The 21303-nt window shown below is 46.1% G+C and overlaps 1 protein-coding gene across 1 annotated transcript; it reads right to left on the reverse strand.

Annotated features, from left to right (window-relative positions):
* Nucleotides 1–8167: 8167 nt before the first annotated feature.
* On the reverse strand, nucleotides 8168–10080 carry BSX (brain specific homeobox). Its single transcript, XM_086627088.1, has 3 exons — nucleotides 9816–10080; nucleotides 8556–8752; nucleotides 8168–8413 (listed from the first exon to the last, which is right to left on the reverse strand). The coding sequence occupies exons 1-3, from the start codon at nucleotides 10078–10080 to the stop codon at nucleotides 8168–8170; spliced, it is 708 nt and encodes a 235-aa protein (XP_086483214.1).
* Nucleotides 10081–21303: the final 11223 nt, after the last annotated feature.

Consider the following 21303-nt stretch of genomic DNA (forward strand, 5'->3'; position numbering starts at 1 on the left):
GCAGACAATCTGTTATTAGCCAGAAGCAGTTGGAAAATATATTGAGTAACTAAGCATAATTGAGAGCTACATGTTTGAGAGGAAACAGCTTTTAACACATTAAATCTATAAAAATAATAACAAACAGATGGGTTTCTTATGATGGTTCTGTTTCTCTGACTTTGTAGATTATGAATTAAGTCAACATATGAAATGGGATTAGAACACACAGCGAGGGAATTTTGAAGAAAGCACACTAAAATCTCTTAGAAAATAAAAGGAAAAAAAGACAACCAACCACCTTGTTGTTGGTTATGTGTAATTGCTTTATCCAATTTATTAGGTCCCCTTTTGTATGGGAGGAGAGAGAATTAGTCTTTGGGCAAAAAAAAGGGTTCGAGTCTCCTTGAAGGAGGCTAACAATGGAAAGGTACGGTGGGGAATAAAAGAGAGAATATCTTTGAAATGGCTTTCTCTTTTTCTAGATGCACCTTTTTTTAAAGCTGAAGACAGAAATGTGTAAGACTTAACACGTTTCTGCATTAACATTTCATTGGCTGAGTGTCTCACAGGAAAGATAATTTTCCAGTAGGTGTACAGTGAAGTCAAGGCATCGGAGGTATGACATATATTGCTGGAAAAGTCCTATACCTTTCATTTTACAGAGTCCTGGGTGAGTTTGACTTAGATCCTACAGTCCTCAGGATGCCTCAGTCCTCCTGAAAGTGGTTTAGCTGCTGAAATACACCCTGTAGGATCCCCAGCCTAGTATGGGGAAAACTGATCATCGTACTGCATCTCTCCATCATGGAAAAAGGACATGTTCCTTTCTTTAAAGCCCTCCTGACCCACCTGGGAGATAGGAAGCTTTCCGCCCTGTCGGTTGCTTCCTTCTGCAGGAGATGAATTAGATTGTTAGACTCCACAGCCGCACACAATCTTTGGGGGAAACCTGGTGGAAGAAGTGTCTTCCAATGTGGAGAACATGGGTCAGGTTGCAGGTGAAATGTTTTGCGTATTAAAATGCAACAGAGGACATCTTCTAATGTCCACCACAACTTCTGGAACAGGACCGCCCTCTGCCTCAGCCTCCTTTCTCCTCACCTTTGGGAACTGTGTTTGCCCGCTCTTTGTAGAATGTGCATGCCTGTGGTTTGGTCCATCAAGCTAGGCTGGGTAAATGTTTCCATGCTCTGCCAGTTGCTGCTTTTCTGCTTTTATTTTTAAACGGAATGGTAACACTTAGAAGCATTTCTCTGATTAGGGAACCTCAACTTGTTGTTTCTGCTTAAAAGTGATAATCCCCCCTTAATACAAATCTCAAGTACCTATTTTAATGAAACCTTCAGATGAATATCAAAGAGCTATTTACTCGTATCTAATATTTTAATTAGATTATATTCTCAATTTAACCCATTAAACCCCCTTTGATGATCTCCATGTTTAGTGTTTAGCCCCAGATGCTGGAGGTAATGAATATTGGACCTTTGATTTAATGAGAACTTCTGCCTTTCCAGCCTGACTCCCTTTGTATCCCCCTTTTTTTATTTTCTGAGCTATAGAATTCAGTTAATTGAAGAAGTCTCTTACCACCACACATTAAGGAACCTAAATTAGCATCCCTTTTCTGATTAGAAAATGCAAGCAGACATTTTCTCTTTGATCTGAGGATTGAGTTGAAGTAGGCAACAGCCCCCTGAAAATGAGCTGATGGCCTTATTATTTGGCTGACATGCAGATGCGTCCATGTGGTGCAAAATGCTTAATGTCTTAATTGACCACCTTCCTCCCTATCTGTCATCCTACTACCTTTTAGAGCTCCCATAAATTAGGGTGATCTGTCTGGGTAGGTGGTGTGTTTCATTTGCTTTTATTTTTAATAAAACTATGACCTTTTAGGAAACATTTAAATACTAAACCCATGCTAAACTAGAAGCCATGTATACTTGTATGATGCTGCATCTGGAGGGGGATAGGGTTTTTTAAAAAACACTGATCGTGATCATCTCACAAACCATTTGGAAAGGACCGGGGTATTTTTTTTCCTCCCAGAAAAAGACATTATTTGCAGCGCATGTGGTAAGAAAATCTTTTGATCTACCTCAATACTAATGCAAATTTTTCCTGCACCTAACAGATAACGATGGCACAAAAAGGGACCATACAAGTAAATGATGAGCATCCATCTGCTTAAAAGCAAAGGCCAAAATTTAATGTCTTTCGAATTAGGAAGGCAAGGAATTTAAATAAGAAATGGGCCTTGGATTTTGCATTAAGTATTCAAGGAGAGATTGAGCTTGAGAAGGACCTACCTGCCATAGTCCCATGGCTCCAGCACAGCTATTGCAGAGTGCAGTGGTGCTGACTGTGAGCATGGCCTGCCTTCATGGGGCCAGAAATGTATTTGTGTACACCACCCAATAGATCTTCTCAACATTCACTTGGTGAGCCCTTTCTAGTGCCACCATTTCGTAATATTTTAGATTCTGGAAGTGTAGAAGCTGAGGCCACCTTCAGTGGTCAAAGACCCAGAGTCAGTTCTACTTAGGAGCAATGCTGCTGCAGAAACATCACGTTTCTTTCGAAGACAACTGAAGTTGGCTTCTCACTACTGTCTCACAAAAGGTATGAACAGCTGGCTCGTAGGCTGTGACCAAAACACACTGGTTTATCGCTTAAAAACATTAAATAAGGCAAAGCCTAAAAGCTATGTTCCATCATTACATCTTTAAAGATAAACTGTCAAAGATGAGGACTGTAAACCAGGTGAGATTACGTCTAACTCCTGCAGTCACTGAATACTTCAAGTAGGCATGAACAAGCTATAATGTCCAAACAGCTCACAAGCCAAGCATTTGGTCTTTATTATCTCCTCTTAGGGATCAGTTCTACAGTAAATTATAATAGCACAAAGAATATCCTTTTTTATTATTATTTTGCATGTTGCCCAAACCTAAGTGCTCTCTGCATGAGAATAAGAAGTGAAAAAGGACCAACTCTAGTGACTGCCTGCATGGTACGAGAAAGAGCTCTAGATGCACAAAATCGCGGTTATAGGTAAGGGCAGTAAACGTGAATCTCCACTGGTGACAGCTGGCAGGGGTGAGTTAAAGCTTTACAGAAGAGCCTGCTTTGAACAGAAGTGATACTGAGCCAAAAACCTGGACAGAGCAGATGCTAAAGAAGCATCCAGCAGCTCAGCAAGAGCTTTGCATAATCGTGAGTGCAGAGCAGGCAGCTGCAGGTAATACCACAGGGCTAGTTTCCTGCGTGTCACAGCAGCACTTAAGGGTTTGTTCCAGCAGCCACAGCAAAGCCAACAAGATACACAACACCAGAGAATACTGAGTCTCTACTTCAGGAAATCGAGTTGAGTGGTCTCAGCGACAGCTGAACAAAGTGAGACACAGAATTCGGTGAGCTTGCCTTTGCTCCTGGCACTTCAGAAACCTGTATCATAGAGTTACCTCATTATCATGAGATAAAACCAACTTTTGTACCCTAACAGATAGAAAAGGCACTGCAGTCGACTGTGGGATCATCCTTTCTTCTCTGAAGCATACACTTTACACCCACCTGCCTGTATCACCAGGTGCAATGTATTGCTACTGCTGCATGGATACTGACTATGTAGCTGTAGCCATCCTGAGGCACTTCTAGCAATGGAGCTAGGAGTGTGCCATCTAAGCTTATTATGCTATAGAAACAAGATAAATCCAAGACAGAAATAAGCGACTTTTTAAGCCGAGGAAGGCCATCTGAGCAGGAGTTTGCAGTTAATTAAGGTGATGCTGTTTGTTACTGTCACTAGAAGAGAGGAAGAATAAAGTCATCAGTTCAGGAGGCTACAACACTCAGTTCACAGCGCTGGAGTCAGCATCCCACCTACATTCACCTTCCCCTTCTCTGCTCCTCAGCACGGCCCACACCTGCAGAAACTTCACTTCAGAAAACCAATGGAGAGAAATGCACTCGGTCCATCAGCCAACAGTGAGAAACAATGAGAGGAAGTTGTAGAAAGAGTTTTACATCGCGCACGCAATGCCTGGATCACTTGCTGGGCCTGGCCGTAGGTTATTTGCATGTTCACCAAGCGACAGCCCATGGTATTTTCAGGGCTGATACCACACATCTGCTTAACAGCAAGATTTTGTGAATTATTTGCTCGATAACTGCCCACACAGCCTGCATATCTGATCTGCTTTTACATAGTTCTGTCCATAGTAGGAAAAAACTTGGGTTGGAACTGCTTTCCAGTCCCAGAAACGTTAAAAATGTTAAGGGCAGCAGACAGGAAAACGCTCAAAGTCAAAACGGTTAATGGGAGGATTTTATAGACCAATTTTTCTTACTTTCTTTAATGAAAACAACAAACATTAACCACTTAGGTGTAAATTAAATTAACAGGAAACAATTTCTTTTCAAACAATATGCAGAAGAATTTTAGTGAAAATCAAGACTTCAGTGGATATCTTGAAAAATAGGAAATCCAGCAAGATTTCCTATTTCCTACAGTTATTTCCCACAAACCATTTCCACCCTAGCATTTCCCAAACAAACATGTAAATATTTTTTTTAAAAAGAGAGAGAAAGAGAGAGAGAGAGAGACAGCTCTAAATAATCTCTCCCCTACTCCTCAAGCTTCTTGGGGAAAGCAATGAAGAGAGAGCAGGAAGAAGTCAGCAGTTCTCATTCAATAAGGCAGGACCTGAGAATAAAACCTCATTTCACTTTATTGTAAGAGCTAAACACGTGATGACCTCTTCCCAAAAGCTTGCCCAGACTGTCTGGAAGCTGCAGCCTCCTGTCACTAGCCCAGCAGACATTGCTTCCCAGTCTGGAAGGAGCTGCCTGGGGAGGAAGAGGATGTTCCAGGTAGCAACTATTTCCTTCCTCTGTCTCAGTCTCTGGGTTTTTTTGCCCTTGTTTGGACCAAACTTCCTGGAATAAGCAGCCTGTTCCCAAAGCCTTCTGCTGTTAATCTGCAAGGCTCAGTGCACACCGCTGCAGTGTCTGGGCTGGGATGGGGACATCCCTGGGGCTGGATGGTTCACAGTCTGTGTCTTTGTCACTGAGGTTGCCAGCGAGCAGTGACTTTAGTTTTAAACATGACTGCTGTTTAAAATGCTAGCCAAGGTGCTTAACGCTGCAGAGGAGTGAAGATAGGTGGGTGTTTGTGGCCTTTATTTTATTTCATTGATCAGTATAAATACTTTGTGAAGAAGAAGGTTCCTGTAGCATCACAGGAGAGGCAGCAGAGACTCGAGTGTTACTTGAGTCATGCTCTCACCCTTCCTCATGGACCTGGCATGTCCTGAGTGCATAATGCTGGTGGCAGAAAGGGGAACAGGTTCTTGTCACACCTCTGTGTTCCAGAAAAGCCACGGCACCTCGCTGCTAAAGGGGTCCCACAAACACAGCCCTGCCTGGGGGGACTGAGGTGAGGATACCTGTGCATTTTAGCCGCCCCGACCTCACTTGCTGTCATCTGCAGCACTGTCTGAGTTGCAGCACAGTAAAGGTCCTGTGCTGCAGAGCCTGTTCCTGGCCATACACCCAGTGCATGCACCTGAGCCCCAGGATCCTTCCCTCCCTTGAGAACCACCATCAGATTATAAACATCACAAGCCCACGGGTGTGCAAATGCCCCAGGCCCTGCTACTGCAGCGGAGATGAGCACTGAATTTCGGGGTGTTTGGTGCACTGGGAATGTCCTTGGTTACACAGCACCTAATCACACTGCTTGATCTGTGCTGGCAGGGTAGAGCCTGGCAGTGCCCACTGGCTGTCACACCGTTTTCTTGACATCCACTGGATGCCTTGCAAAAGACTGATGTTAATGTATAGCGGAAGACAAAGTTGCTTTTGCACGTGTGTGCCCAAAAACTTCTGTCACTTGTGTGTCCTAATCTACTTTTATTTTCTCTTGCTTTTTTTCTGTGTTCTTTCCAGCTCAGGGTATTTTTAAATACGTTTGTCTTCAGAGACAATGAGAGAGAATGAACAATTCTTTGTACAAGTAAAAGGAATCGCACACAGATGTGCAGAAAAGGGATTTTTAATATCCCTTTTCATTCAGGTGCAAATTTTTAAAATGATTACATCCTTGGACTTGTTCCTAGTATTCACTCTCGCTAAATACTTTGCTGCCCAGTGCAAAGTCCACCTGAGCGACTGATGGGAAGTCACTGGCCTCCGCGGCAGAGCGCAGGTGGCCGGGCCGGCTCCGAGACGGGCATCCGTACTGCACCGCGTGCTGCGGCACACAGCGCGTGGCCCCGGCAGCGGTGGACGTGGTCAGAAAAAAATCATCACGTAAATATCACGGTAGAGCTTCTCTTTTTATCATATTTTAATCGTTCCTAATGAAACGCACACCCAGGGGAGGCTGACAATCGGCACAGAGCAAAACAAACAAAATACTCGGTGGGCGACTGAGTACAAACACAGACGAATGACAGCACCGAACTGAAAGGTTTTCCAGACCGTTTCCATCACCTCCCTGCCCACGGTCGGGTCGGTGTTGAGAGAAGGGAAGAGCCTCAGAGGTGGGAGAAGCGTTTCCAGCCAGCAACACGGCGAGGCAAAGCGACCTGCCGGTGCTTCAAATCACACCAAGGCTTCAGGAGGAAATCGTTTGGCTTTACCTTGTGAATTATAGTTTTTAGGGAGGTGGGGGGCATTGTAGCAAAATTTGTTGATGAAAATTATTGTCCTGGAAGTATTTATAAACACCATATAAAAGACAACTAGCCATTTTCTGGACAGATGGTTGGGTATTTAGTATTTTTCCCCCTCTAATGTGTTATCTTTATTATTTTATGTGTAAAAAACATAAAGGGAAAGCCACGAAAAGGAAGCAAACATACACATTTCAATCATCTGTATTTTATATATGAAACAGGGACACATTTTCCCAAAACCTCATGTCCTGTAATCCAAAATGTGCTGAAAGTATTAATGACACCTGACAACCAAATCAACTTCCTGTTAAAAAAAAAAAAAAAAAAAATCTAAATAACCTAACGAGACACCGACATGTCCCTGGGTTGCTTGTGCAGCAGGGGCTGCACAGCCAACATCTCAGCAAGCACAGCCTCTCCTCTAGGTTTTTACTGAGGAAAGCCCCAGCCATCCCCTGGAGATGCGGAGCCTCCACTACGCTCCCCGCAAATTTGCCAGCCAACAGCTCACCCCAGAGAAAAAAAAAAAAAAAATCTTAATTTACCTGGAAATTAAAACCATTTTCCTGGCAGGAAGATAAAGGCAAAGCAAGCACGGATGGTGACTGCTCTGTCTGTCTGCAACACGGAGCTCGGAGAGGCGTTGGGGCAGCCGCAGGCGGGGTGGGGGGAAACAGGAGCCAAACGAGGGACCAGCTCTGGGGCTCTTTGAGAAGAAAAGAAAAGTATCCGGAAGGTTTTATCACACCTGGAAGTCGTGAAGGAATCAGGCTGCCGGTGCAGGTGGTTCTCCAAGCTGTAGAAAATCTCTTTTGCTCGCTGGGATCGCGTTTGCTCCGAGCAGCCCTGGCAGGATCGAGTTATTCATGATGCTCCCCCCTTCCCTTCCCCATATCGGAATTAAATAAACGGTAATTTTTGTCTTACCTCTTTCTTTGGAGGATGTTTCTACTTTTTTTTTTTTTTTTTTTTTGAGTACATGCGTGTCGTGGAAGCTCTGCCCGGGCTCAAACCCGACCCACCGCACTACGGAGGGAGACCGAGCACCAGCCCGGCTCGCTGGTGCCCAGAAAACGTGGCGAGGTTCGGTGGGGGCCGGGCGAGGCAACGACAACATGCTGGCACGGGTACGCGTTTATTTTAAAATCGAAGAAAGTTCGGGGAACGGATTAAAGTCCGGTATGTGGAAGGGAAAGGGGAAACTTCAAGGGAACTCGCCTTGTTTTGCTCTCCCCCGTTGGATTTTCAGGCAAAGCCCAGGCTTCGGATGCTGCTGGGGGGAAGCCGGCGGCACCGCGGGGTCCCCGGTCCCCTCCGAGGCACCGCTGCCTTCTCTCCGAGCCAGGGAGGGGGCTCCCCCCGCATCACCACCTCCTTCCAAAACCGTGACCCCCTTCCCTCTGGGCACTACTCAAGGCTGGGGAGACAGGGGCGACTGGCGGGGCCGGGGCTGGGGCTAAGCTGCCCCGGAGAGGCAGGTGAGCCCGGGCCGGGCCCCGGCGCTTCTAGAGGCGGTGGGGGCCGGCGCAGAGGTCCCCCTCCTCCAGGATGTCCACCTCGTCCTCGGGGTCCTGGAGCAGGAAGGCGCCGGGGGGGCCCTTGCGGGACTCGGCGCCGGCCGCCTCGGGCAGCTCGGGCTCGGGGGAGCTCTGCTCCCGGCTCTCCTCGCCGCCCGGGTGCTTGGGGTCGTCCTGGGTTTTCCGCAGCTGCTTTTTGTGTTTCATCCGCCGGTTCTGGAACCAGGTTTTCACCTGAGGAGAGCAAAAGGAAGGAGGGCGGGGGGAGGAAAGAAGAAGGGAAAAAAAAATAAAAGGAGAAGTGGGGATGCTGCACGGGATAAGAGGTGGGGACGGATGCCAGACCCCTTCCCGGCGGTCCCCACCGCCCCGGTACCTGGGTCTCAGAGAGGCTGAGGGCCGTGGCCAGCTCCACCCGTTCGGGCGTGGAGAGGTAGCGCTGGATCTCAAACCGCTTCTCCAGGCCGGAGAGCTGCGAGTCGGAGAAGACGGTGCGGGCTTTGCGGCGGCGGCAGTGCTTCCCGGGCAGCTCGGCGTGAGCGTGGTGCTGGAAGAGGGCTGGCACCGGCACTCCTGGGGGGACACACGGCGGAGACCCGGGCTGCGGTCGGGCAGGGAACCGGGGCTGGAGCTGCCCGGGGGCTTCAGCCCTCTGCCGCGCCCGGGTGGGCTGCAGCGGCTCGAGGGTGGGCTCTCCCCCTGCCTCTTCTTTTTACTGTTGTTTGTTTTCGTTTATTTCGTTTTTTAGGGCTTTTTGTTGGTTTGGTTTTGGGGGTCTTGTTGTTCTGAAGAAGCCCGCAGCCTTCCCACCGCCGCTTCGACGGGAGGGGTCAGCCCGGCGAGGGGAGGCTGGCAGGGAAGCCTTCGCCCTCCTGGCAATTAAACCGCAACGAAACGAAGGCGCAAAAAAGAGGGAAGCCCCGGAAAAGGCTGGGAGGAGAGCGGGCAGGAGCACAGCGATCCTCCACGGCCACGCCGGTGCATAACTTGGGCTGCCCGGTGAGAAACTTTGGAGGAGGTTTTCCTTCCAGAATAAAGAACGGGCCTGGGAAGTGCTGAGCACGGATCCCTGCGCCGGCAGAGCCCCAGTCTCCGGCCGGGCGGGGGAAGCCTCTCCCAGACCCGGGGAGAGGAGCCGGCACAGCCCAGCAGTGCTGCCGAAGGGGAAAAAGCGAAGCCCGGACACCGTCTGGAGGGACAAAGCAAGGAAAAATAAATGTTATCTGTCAAAACATAAAAATAACTTGAAAAAATATATTTATAAAGGCAAAGAGAAAGAGAGGGAAACCCTCCAGATCTCGGGCAACGGAGCGAATGACAAGCAGCAGCGCGGTGGGCTCCTTTCCCCGATAACGAAGTCGGTGCTGCCCGGGGGCCCCCGAAGCCGGGGCCGGGCCGGGGGCTGCGGCCGGCGAAGGGCGCTCCGAGGGCGGCTGGCGGCTCCTGCCCCGGCGGGACGCAGCCACGATTTCGGTGAAAGATGCAGACAGGTGCCCCGCCGCCCCGGAGGTGCGTGTCTTTCACTGCTGGAGCGTGTCCCGTCCGGGGGTGCGGACTCCTGTCCCCACCCGAGTCCCAACCTCGACGCCACCTGCCACAAACTCCGCAGGTTCCTCCTGCCAAGGGCTGCACTTACCCGAGGTGGTGAGAAAGTAGGGGTGGTGGTGATGCTCCGGTTTGTGCAGGGCAGGGTGCGGGTGAGGCGCCAGGAGGGTGGGGGTTGGCATCAGGGGGTACCCATAGTCCAAGAGGGGCACGCGGGAGGCCAAGGAGCCGGGGAAGTGCTCGGGGGGCACCTCCCGCAAGGGCTTGGGCTTGTGCAGCAGAATATCCTCGATGAAGAAGGAGGTGGGCCTGGGCGCGGAGACGGGGTGCACTGGCGAGGTGAAGTTGAGGTTCATCTCGGTTGTCCCCCCCTCGGGCAGTGGGGACGGGAGCGAGCCGGGCTGAGCGCTGGCTGCCGGAGGAGAGAGGGCGGCCGGCTGCACCTCCTGGGACCGAAGATAATAAATAAAAATAATGGCAATAAGTAAAGAACAATTTAAAAAATTGAGCGAAAATAAATAATAATAATAATAAAAAAATATTCCCCCCCAGCCAGAAATAAACCGAAAGAGCCGGGGGATGCGAGGCGGGTGGGCTTGGGCTGCGCGGGGAGATGCGCGCCTTTGAGGCGCGGTGGGAAGGGGGGTCTCCAGCGAGCCAATAGCGATCGGGCGGGCGGGGGGACGGGCCCGCCGGGCCACCCAAACCACCGCCGCGGAGGGGGCGCGGAGTGGGCGCGGAGCCGCTCCGGTACCGCGCAGCCTGCCCCGAGCAACGCGACAGCCCTCAGCCGCGGTGCCAGCGGTTGAGTTGGGGCGTTTTCCCAAACCTGAGTGTTTTTTCTTTTTTTTTTTTTTTTAAAAAAAAAAGAAAAAAACTTGGGGGAAGAAAACAGCGGCGCTCTCCCGACCTGTCCCACGCTCCGCTCTCAACTTGTCCCTCCGCACGCAGCTTGTGCCGTTGCGCTCAGGTTATTACCCCGTCGGGGTTTTGTTCCCGTCCGTTCCCCACTCAGTGTTGTGCTAACACTTCTTGGGTATTTTTTTTTTGGTCTTTCCTCTGTTTGTCTTCCCCCCCACCCTCCCCCCCTAATCTGTAACATTCATTTCCCCGGAGTCAATTTGCTAAAATGAGGGTGATACACCACATCATAGCCGAGATAATTTCGGTTCGCATCTCAGAAAATTGCTCTAATTATTGATGTTAAACTCAGGGAAATTAAAAGAAGGCACTTCTCCTTCATCTCCTGATTTTAAGCTCTAATTTGTTGAAATCGAGTTGTCATCACAACTCCAATCACTACCGTTAATAGTAAAAGTGTTCTAATAGAGCCAGAATTCGCGCAACCCATGCTATTAGATAATTAAGAAAGATGTTAGAAAGGCAAGTGCTAATCCTTGGGCACACGGACAGCATTTCCATCTGATCCAGCAGGTAGAACAAATTAATTACCAGAATCAATTAGTCCTAAAAGTACAGTTCTCAGGGAAGTGTAAGCCATGTCTTCCATATGGATGAGCTGGTAAATGCTAAATAGAGGAGGAAAAACCCTTAAAAGAATAGAAACGGCAATCGTCCAGTTTTAATGAATCTGGAACTCGGAACGCCCGAGTTTTCCAGCGGTGCCGTCTGTTTGCCGCCGGCGGAGAGCACATATATGGATACCCAGGATATATATGTGCGTGTCTATAGGTGTATATATATATATATATATATTACTGCCCTGAGGCAGGAGCTCTTCAGGAGGCGCAGGGCTGTGGGAAAGGCTCGCCCGCTGCGGAGCTGCCTCTCCCGGTGCTTCCGGCAAAACTCCCTCTTTTTCTCCAGGAAAAAAATAAAATTTTTATAAAAATAAATAAATAAATCAGTTGCAGCATCCCCTCCTGAAACACCCATTTCGGCATCAGCCCGGGACTTTGGCCGAGATTTAAAAATACAACAGGCTAACAACTTTCTCCAAGGAGCAAATGAGAAAGCGAATGAATTAACTGTGATGAAACGGGTCTAATGCCCGAGTTGTTAATGGAGGCAGCGCAGCCAGGGGCTCGTAAGCCGCTTGACTGGCTATGTCATCAGCTGAGATTGCTTCTCCACGAGGGCTGGGGCTTTACTCATCACTGAGGGGGGTGTGTGCGTGTATATATATATATATATATTTAAAGCAGATCTGAAAGATTAAAGACACGTTCCTTCAGCCAGATTAGGTCGCAGCTTTAGGACTCGAGCTAGAGCTTGCTTGCCTGACAGCCACATCGAGACAGGCTGCTTTTCTGAGTCCCTCTTTATTTAGGGTGCAGCTGGGGAGTGGGGAATGGGGCCACTGTCTTGGTGTTACCTTTCAGCAAGAGCAGCAAAACCCACCCCAACATGAGCAGTGACACTTAAGGCACCGCAGCCTCTCCCTAGTGCTAATTCGAGGGCAAGATGCTGAGGTGGTAACCCCTGATCTGTGGAGAAGCCCCCTGAAACAAGGGTGACCCCAAGGAAGGAGGGACCTCTGCACTGCAGTCCTCACACCCAGGGATTTTTTGAATTTCATGGCTTTTTGTGCCAGGTGCTTCCCACCATCAGCAGGCATTGTTGGCATGTGGCCTCTTTGCTCCACAAACCTCTTACCTATTTTTCCCCTTTTGGCCATCTTCTGCAGGTTCCCACAGTGATGGGGACCCAGCAGCATGGATCTGACCCCAGGATCTCCAAGCACTCCCAGCCCCACCTGCACCCTCGGCCCTTCCCAAGGACCAGTCCCCAGATCACAGATTAGTCCTTTTTTCTGGCTGCCCTGACATACGCACAAAGCCAGATATTCCTATGTATTTTTGCATACACACACAATTCCATTTGCTGCCAAATTCCTGGGTGAGTCAGGTCTCCAAAGAGAGAGAGCAGAGTCCCCTGCAGAGGTGGTCCCACAGATTTTCCCTAGATTTGGCAGAAACTGCCCCAAACCTGGGCAGAAGCTGAGGTCTTGCTGGGCTGAGGGACACATCTAGGAGAGAAAATGAGGCAGACTGGGATGAGTGCTAGATAGGGAGAAGCAGCAAGTTTGGCTGTTTTACTCACTGTGTGTTTCCCTTCCCATAGCGGGGACCAGAGTTGCCCCTCGATGCTGAACACCTTGTGGGACAGCGTAACATCTCAGCCTGCAACCCCAAATGATTCAGACCTCCTCCGGAGGCACGCGTCTGTGAACCCAGGTAGCCACATTACTGTGGAGTTTCTCTGTTGTTTCTTCAATAAAATAAAATTATTTCTACAGGCTTAAAGAGCTTTATAAACTTTGCTGGCAGCGAGGCATGCATATGCCCCCTGTACATGTACAGACACCCCCTCCCCTCGTCGTGATTTAGTAACACACGTAATACATGTGTGCTTTGCTTATATAAACATCAGTTGTGGTTATTTCCACACTTAAGATCATTTAAAGGTATTATGGGGAAATTTTGCCCAGGAAAACAGAAATTTATTTGACTTAAAACCTAGGAGGTTATTTAGAAGGTCAGTGCAGCTACACTGATGTTAGTAGCTTTATTTCAGTGCGTTGCATTAGGGATAAATTTGGTGCGGTTTAAAAATACATGCACTTACCTTCCCGTGGCTCTTGAAGAGGTAAGGTAGCTTGGAGTCCAACCTTTTCATGCCTTTCAAGACAAATCCACTCAAAAAGGAAGGGTTAAATTAAAAACAGACAGCCTTGATATGATCAAAATGGGAGCCTGGCTGCAGGAAAGAGGTCTGAAGAGCACGGTTCGAGTAGCCACACACATAACACAGAGAGAAGTCTTTTGAACACAAAGCATGGCTTAATGGAGAATGTTCCATGCATGATGCTTCAGACGAAACCCCTCCCCACCCCGAAGGAGCAGGAGTGGGGTGCCTCTGCCCGGAGGCTCACTGGGTGCTGCTGGCAAGAGGGAAAAACACTCCTGTCTTTCACTGCACTGCATCCCCTTTCCCCATCTACATCCCCTCTGCCTTTGCCTACGTCTACCCTTTCTCCAGAGGTCTCTAAGACTCATCTCACCCTTCAGTACTGAGTTAGGTCTGCACTAGAGGCTTTTACTGGCGTTTCAGTGTTGCCACAGATAATACTTCAATGTTGGCAGCCCTCTAGTATGCCTTGATACCAGCTCAAGTTCGAGGAGGGCTCAGTGGATGGGCTTTGAGGTCAAGTGCTGGCTAAAACAACAGGGCCTAGCAGGTTGTCTAGGATGGACAGTGCAAACGACAGGGCTGAGAGAGGGTGGGAGGGGATAGAAAGGGTCAAAGAGGAGTTTACCTCCTAACCAGGGGTGATGGTAGCATCAGGAGAAGATCCAGACAGGTCTTCCAAGGCTCATGACTCTGCCACCCCTTGGCACTTGCTGCAGCAAAAATATGTCGTCCTGCAGCCCATGGACTGGCACTTTCTTTCATTTGTAGCTGAGATGAAGAGAAGACAGAATGAGAAATAAAGAAGTAATCAACTTGTTAATTTTACTGCAAGAGAACATATGCTCAGGTTAAAAGCTGGGTCTGTGCTATTCTGACAAAATCACTGAATTTACCCACAAACATCACAGCAATTTCAAGGCTATAGTTTTAGGTAAAACGCACAGGGAAGGACGGAAATGTTGCTGATGCGAGGGGACCACATTAAGAAGTGATTGAGGCAGGAAGGTACTTTTGAGGCTTGTGTTACTACCAATAACCGCAAGAATTTTGGGGACAAAAAGAGATGTGTCATCAATAACAGGCAAAATAAAATTTATAAAGAGTAAAAGCTTAGACTGTAGCTTCCTTATACAGCTCCTGAACCAAATTATCTACGCATAGGCTCAGGGATTTCATTCCCAAATCCATAATTTTACCTCTGTACTGAAAATTTGCCTCACTAGCTGATAATGCTGAGCGTTTTCTGAAGGCAGGGTACTTAAAAAGTGAATGAAAGTATTGACATCAACAGGTGTGATCTTCCTCTAAAATAGTGATTCTTATTAACTAAGACCTAAGATCTTTTTGATTATCTAATGCTTGTTTTCAGCTTCAGCAGGGTTATCTATACTGTTCCAAAACACAGCCAGGTTATTCCTTCTTTCTTTCTTTTTTTTTTTTAGGAGTCAGAAATTGGGAGAGAGGCTTAGAAATTTCCCTGGGACCTGCTTTCAATTAGTCTCCTCTTCATTTGGCTACATATCAATTCCTCCTCATCGTGTGACCAACCCATGGGCATCACTTACTCCCTCGAGGCGAAGGTGATTATTTCACCCAAGGCCATCTGTACTTTGGGATCTCGGCTAATCCTTTGCTCTCAAAAAATCCATTCTTGCTGCTGTAGTCACTGCTTTGCTGTCGCCTTTAGCACATTAATGCTTATTTGGTTTCTTTCATTCCAGCTGTGTAACAATCATCTGCACAACACAACATTTTTATTCACTTTTTTGTGCTAATGACTCAGAAACTCCTTTGTTGCCCTAATTTCATGACGTATGAACCTTGTACATCCTTGCTTTTAACCTTTGGGACAGGATAATCCTCCTTTTCCCTTTCTTATCTATTCAACCTTTATTTTACTCCTATTGTTTTCCTACTGTTCTTTGTGGTTTTCTTCTGATTATTTGTCATACTCTTTCTGTAGCTCCAGGTTCCTCAAGAAAACCTCGCATCGCTTTCCTACTTAGAGGAATACTTTGAATATATAATCCCCGAGTCTGATCTCAGGCTGACGTAAGTCAGGAGTAACTTATATAAAAACCAATGGAGCATATAAACATAAAATACGCAAATACTTTGATTCTTTTCAATTCCACTCTTTACTTTCCAACTTTAAAGTGTCTCATTTTGAAGCCTTGAAAATAAAAAGCGCACAAATGATGCACTCCAAGGTCAGATCACCCAGTCTGACCTCCTGAATCACACAAGCCAGTGTTTCACCCAGTAACTCCTGTATCAAACTCAGACAAAACATCCAACCTAAGTATCCTGTGGAATAAGAGTACCGGTTTTCTAACTCTTTAAATTATGTTTGATACATCACAACATATACCTAGGAAACAAGTGTTTATAAATAGAGTGAATAACCAGCTTTCCCTTATTGCTAGATCTCTAGCAAGCCTCCCCATTCTTCCATGTTTATATTTTGACTAGCTCAATTGAAAATCTGTAATTATTTACAAACTCCGCACTAAGCTTTTGTAAATACGGTTCAGCCTTCAGTTAAGAGGTCAATCTATACTAGAGAGTAGATTTTATAAATCTGTTAGGACAAGCCTCAACATACTGACTTAGTTTTTCCTCCTGGTTTAACTACACAAATTGTTAGATCATCTTATGCTGAGATAGAAGATGTCCACAAATGTCACATCTTGCATACCTCTCTCACACCATGTGTGTCGCATGCACAGTGATGGTCACAAACTGATGCTGTCTTAGATGATCACTTTGTTAAAAGAAAAGGAATTGTTCTTTCCTGAAAGGTAATTAAACCTTTTTCTTTCATGTTTGCTCCAAACAGATTGCAAAACTAGTTGGACCTAGTTTACAAAAAAGATAACCTTTTTTGATGATCAAAGGAAGAGATTGGTTCCATTACTTGCATTAGTCAGAGTTGTCTGTGCTGTGGCCTTCAGAATAAAGGGAGAAATGTACTTTAGAAAGATCTGAGTAACACGCTTTACTCGAAACATTTTTGTATTATATTGCTTCTTGACTGTTTCAGCTTACTCTGTATCTGTGCACTTTATTTTAAGCACTCCAGAAGTGGATGACAGGTCTGGGGGAAAAAGATAGAATCTAGTCGCATCTCGCAAATGCATCTTCAAATAATGCTTTAAAACTGGAAATTGCATTTTGAAATGGTATTTTGTACGTGTCCAAGAATGACGTATTCAAATGGCAACATGATGTAATATAGTATTTTCTAATGTTAAAAACACTTTCTCACATTTGTCAATATTATTTTTAAATGAAAATATTAAAATGCTCTAGATCATCCAAAACAAGTAATGATGCAGGTAATAAATCAGTAAGACAATATTTGCATGATTTTTCCACGCTTTAAAAAATAAACTCAATTTACTTAGTTCTGCGATATTTGATTCAGTCCAGCTAGCCCTTGCTCTTTCTGATATTTTAGTTTAATATGATTTCCTGCTAGAAAAAAAATGAGGCTTGCACATCCCTCTCTAACTATCCACTTGCCCCTTACTGCAGTAAGGTTTTAACAGAGCAGCAATTTAGTCAGATTATTTGGGCGATGATCAGTCTCAAACACACACTTTCCCGACATGTTTCATAAGTGGCTGGATAGAAGGCAGTAACTTCATCATTGCAGCGTGAGCCCGACCTGCAAGGCTGACGGAACCACACAGGCTCTTGGTCCCTGACCCCTCGCTCCCCAAAACCCAGCTGCCTCCCCTGGGTCCGGGGCAGCAAAAGCAAACGCGCAGAAGTTAGCTCACGGGAGGGTGCTATGGGGATTATAACCATTCCAGCAGCTGGTGAGAGAATCCAGCTGACTAAAAAGCTGGCCATGGTTTCTAATGTTGAAATTAATTGGGGATCTCCTTCCACCCATTCCCCATTGGCGGAACGCGGGCACCAAACGCAGCTAACAGCCTCCTTCTTTGGTCACTGGAGAAAGTGGGGCTGCTTTGGGGCGTAGGGGACACACAGCCAGGGCCTGTTCAGGCAATAGGACAGCACTATAGGATCACCTTTATTCAATCATTGAAGTCTACAGGTGCTTCTAGGGGGAATAGTAACTTTCTGACAAATGTAACTGGACTGCAGGATCAGTTGTGCATCTCATACGCATGCTAAAGAATTTTCTACATGGGCTAAACACATTCTAGATAACAAAAAGACTCATATGTTACAAATTTTTCAGAACTTCATCGATTTGAAAACAATATCACTACATACAGAGCTCGGCATTTTTTTTAGAACAGGAGAAGCGTGATGGAAAACTGCACAGACTTAGAAGCATGCTGTGTTTCCTTACATATGGGACACACAAGTTTTATTTTTTTTTTAGCCTTGATTTAGCTTCCACTCAGCTAGTACTTTTAACAAGGAGTTACGGGGTTTCCTAGTTCATAAACATGTTATCTGCTCTTCAAAGCTAATGTTAGAAATGATCAATGCAATGTAATCATCAGGTTCGCCAATGCAAAGAAAGTATTTATCCTCTGCCAAAAATCTGCTTTTGTTTTCTTTTGACTTTGAGAGGATCAAGACTTGGCATTCAACAGCCTACAGCCTTCTTTGCAAATTAGTTTGCCATTTGTTATTACACATGGAAAATTAAACCTAGAAGTCCAACAGGTCAAGAGCCATAAGCTTTAACAGAGAAAAACAGCAGCACAATTATGGGAAACAACACACCATACAAAATGTCCTCAAAGCTAAGGGAGTGTTTTAGAATATTATAAGCTTGTACATCTTTCTAACAGGGTCCCAAACAAGAGACGTGTGTGTGCACACTTGTGTGTCTGCTTGCCTGTGCATTTCTGCCCAACTGAGATCAGTACTTGAGTTTCAAAATAAGTACAAAAAGGAGAATTTTCCAGTTTGTATCCTCTGGCAAATGCAATTTCCCTCCCAACACACATTAAATTCATTTAGCCTAGTGCATTTTTAATAGACATTATTCATCTATTACCTTAATGAGCTTGTGGTGAAAGCATATTGCCTCCCAATTTTAACAAAAGCAGTCTAATATTGCTGCAGCTTTTCCCCCTTTTGCCTTCTAAGGCAGCAGCATGGAGGGGGGGGAGAAAAAAAGCTATAGAGACAGATAAGGTTTTTATTCTGTGTCACAACACTACATTAAGAATAAAACCTTCCACTTAAACACTTAAATGAAAACATCGAGAAACTAATTTACCATTTGTAACCACATGATTTAAGTAGGAGCAGCTTTAATTTTCTTCCCATTTTCCTCATATTCAATGTGAGCCCACATTAGATTTCACTGGCTCAAATCACAACACTTAAAGCCACTTTCATTTTCTTTTTGATTAAATAATTGAAATTCCTGTCACTGCCTGCACTTTACTAGCACACAAATTTTATGTGTAAAGATAAATACTCTTTCTTTCTCCCTTCCCTGGCTGTAGGCTTTTTTTTTTGCTTTTTTTTTTTTTCAGTTTAATCTTAAAAGCAGGCGAGGTTTAGTTTATTGATGGTTCCATAAAATGGATCAGTACTCCATTCACCTATTTCGTGGAATTATACCGCTCCCATTAAGTGATTGTTTGGAGAAATTATGGAAAGCCATCTTCTCTAATTTAGCTGTCATCGTTGTGAGGTTATTGCTATCCAATCCTAAAAGGACAGGAAGCCTAGTTACTTGTGTGCTGTTCCCTCTCCCACACGCACATCCATTAATGCCTGAAGCCTTGATTTTTATTTAAGTATTTGTTTCAATTAGGGTAACAAGTTTTATTAATGCTCCCTAATAAGTTACTCCGACAAAATCCAAGACGCTTTCCGTGGTGGCTCGGTGAATGGCCCAGTCAATATGCAGCATCAACTGGCGCTGCCTGTAACGAGCAGCTTCCAGGTCAAGAGAGAAACACCTGCAAGACTCACCCAACTCGGCAGCTTCTAGCACGCCTTGCAGGGCTGTAGCAAAGCCCGTTTCCTTTCCTTTTGCTTTTCACCTTGAGCCGCGGGAGGGAACTAGCATCCTTTAAAATGCGCCTCTGATGGATCCTCCCTAGCAGTGAGGATACTGAAGAGGCTGGTGGAAGCTTGCTGTCTTCGTCCCACCTGGTCTTGGGCCGTGAGGGTGGACATTTGTCACATCCCCAGGGGTCAAGGAGGTTGGAAGTGCTCTGCAAGGCAGTTTCACCATCCCCGGGCTCTGTTATCATTTCTGGCTTAGACTTTGGAGCAAGTGACCCTGCACAAGTTGCTTTGGTCTGGTCCTCCAAAAAATGGAGGGGTCTAACTCTAATTAACAAGATTTAGATTTTCATACCTTGGTGTCTCTGTGCTTCAGTTCCTTATACAGGAAGCATATATATAGATATCATGGGTGCTCTGTACTTTTCAGCATCAGCCTCACAATTTAACTCAGCACTTTTTTACGGCTACTAACTGCAGGAGATTTGACACAAAATAATAGATGTTGCCTGACGACCACAGAAGACCTACGAAAGACATTTAAGTGAATTTAGAGAGACTCTGGAGCCCTCCTTACATCCCCTACCTAAATGACAAAGGCTCGTATAAAGCTTCACATGTCCCTCCTTTGCAGGCCCATGGGAGCAAACAGAGGGGACAGAACCCGGCTGGATCCACGCTGGGCCCTGCTCTTTCAATCTGCTTTCCTAAGGTGTCGGGTTCCCCGGATCGGGAGGTATTGCAGGGTCGTGAAGGATGCGGGAGAGGAGCAAGGCTGTTGCCGCGATGAGGGATAGAGGATGCAGAGATAAATCGATAAGGAACTGGACTTCCCTGAACAACCAGCTTCCATAAAAAAGATGCATTATGTTTCCCAGCAAGAACCATTTTGCCATTGCATTGCTGTGAGTTCTCTCCTAATCTGACACTTTGATTTTTCCTGGGCGACGCTTACAAAGTGTAGAGGCCCTTACAGCATCATGCAGAAGTAGCTACCAGGAGGGGTCATGAGGTGCAGGAAGATTTCTTCCTCTTCTGCAGCAGCACAAATAAGGGCAACGTGTGTTGCCTCTTGAGTGAGCTTTTCACTGATGGGAAGTAATACAGAGCATGGACAGACGTGGCCTGAAATGGCAACGGGCAATGTGGATGTACCTGTATCACCCAGCTGAGCACAACACGAGGCACAAACACCACCAAGGACAAGGGTGTCTCTGCAGTGGTTATAAATGAAGACAGAAATGAGAGTGCGAGTGTAAATCAAGCCAGAATATAAGACTGCAAAAGATTAGGGAAATAAAACTGCCCAAACAACATTCCAGCCTTGCAAATAGCTTTGTACGAAGTAGGATTGGCAGCCATCTCAAAAGGTCCTCTAGTCCATCTCCTGCCCCAAACATGCCCTGCACTTCCCACCTGGCATGGGACGGATCTGACAGCCTGGCTGCTGAATTCTCCAATTCCAGCTCCCATAATCACCATGATTTTTAGATGCTCTACATCAGCAATGCCAACCTAGTCAGAAGTTTAATTCCTCAGCACACAACATCATCCCTCTATTTTCTTAGAAGGAAAAGTCGGGATATTTTTATAATTCCTACAGAATGGGAATATATTACTGCTGACCTTATACCTCCACCAAAGCAGTGATGGCTTTGAATTTTGTACGTGGAGTTCTTTGAGAAAAGGTTTGTGAGCTTCAAAAGGTTTCCAGGTTTTCTAACTGTATCTGCTGAGCTAGTGAAAGATATTGACTTTTGCTAGATTACCAAGATTGGCTGGTACACCATCAGGAAAAATGACAAAGGCAACTTTCATTTTCATGTAACATGTCACCCCTATTCCACACAATTTAGAAGCTTTGCTGGTAGTGTTGAATATTCATTTTCTAATGAGTGGAAGAAACAAACAAACAAACAAATAAAAATAAACGTCCAGAGGAAAAATTGCCACCAGCATTTCCAAGTAAG

This window comes from Tauraco erythrolophus, chromosome 26 (genome assembly GCF_009769465.1).
Source record: "Tauraco erythrolophus isolate bTauEry1 chromosome 26, bTauEry1.pri, whole genome shotgun sequence".
NCBI classification, from domain to species: Eukaryota; Metazoa; Chordata; class Aves; order Musophagiformes; family Musophagidae; genus Tauraco; species Tauraco erythrolophus.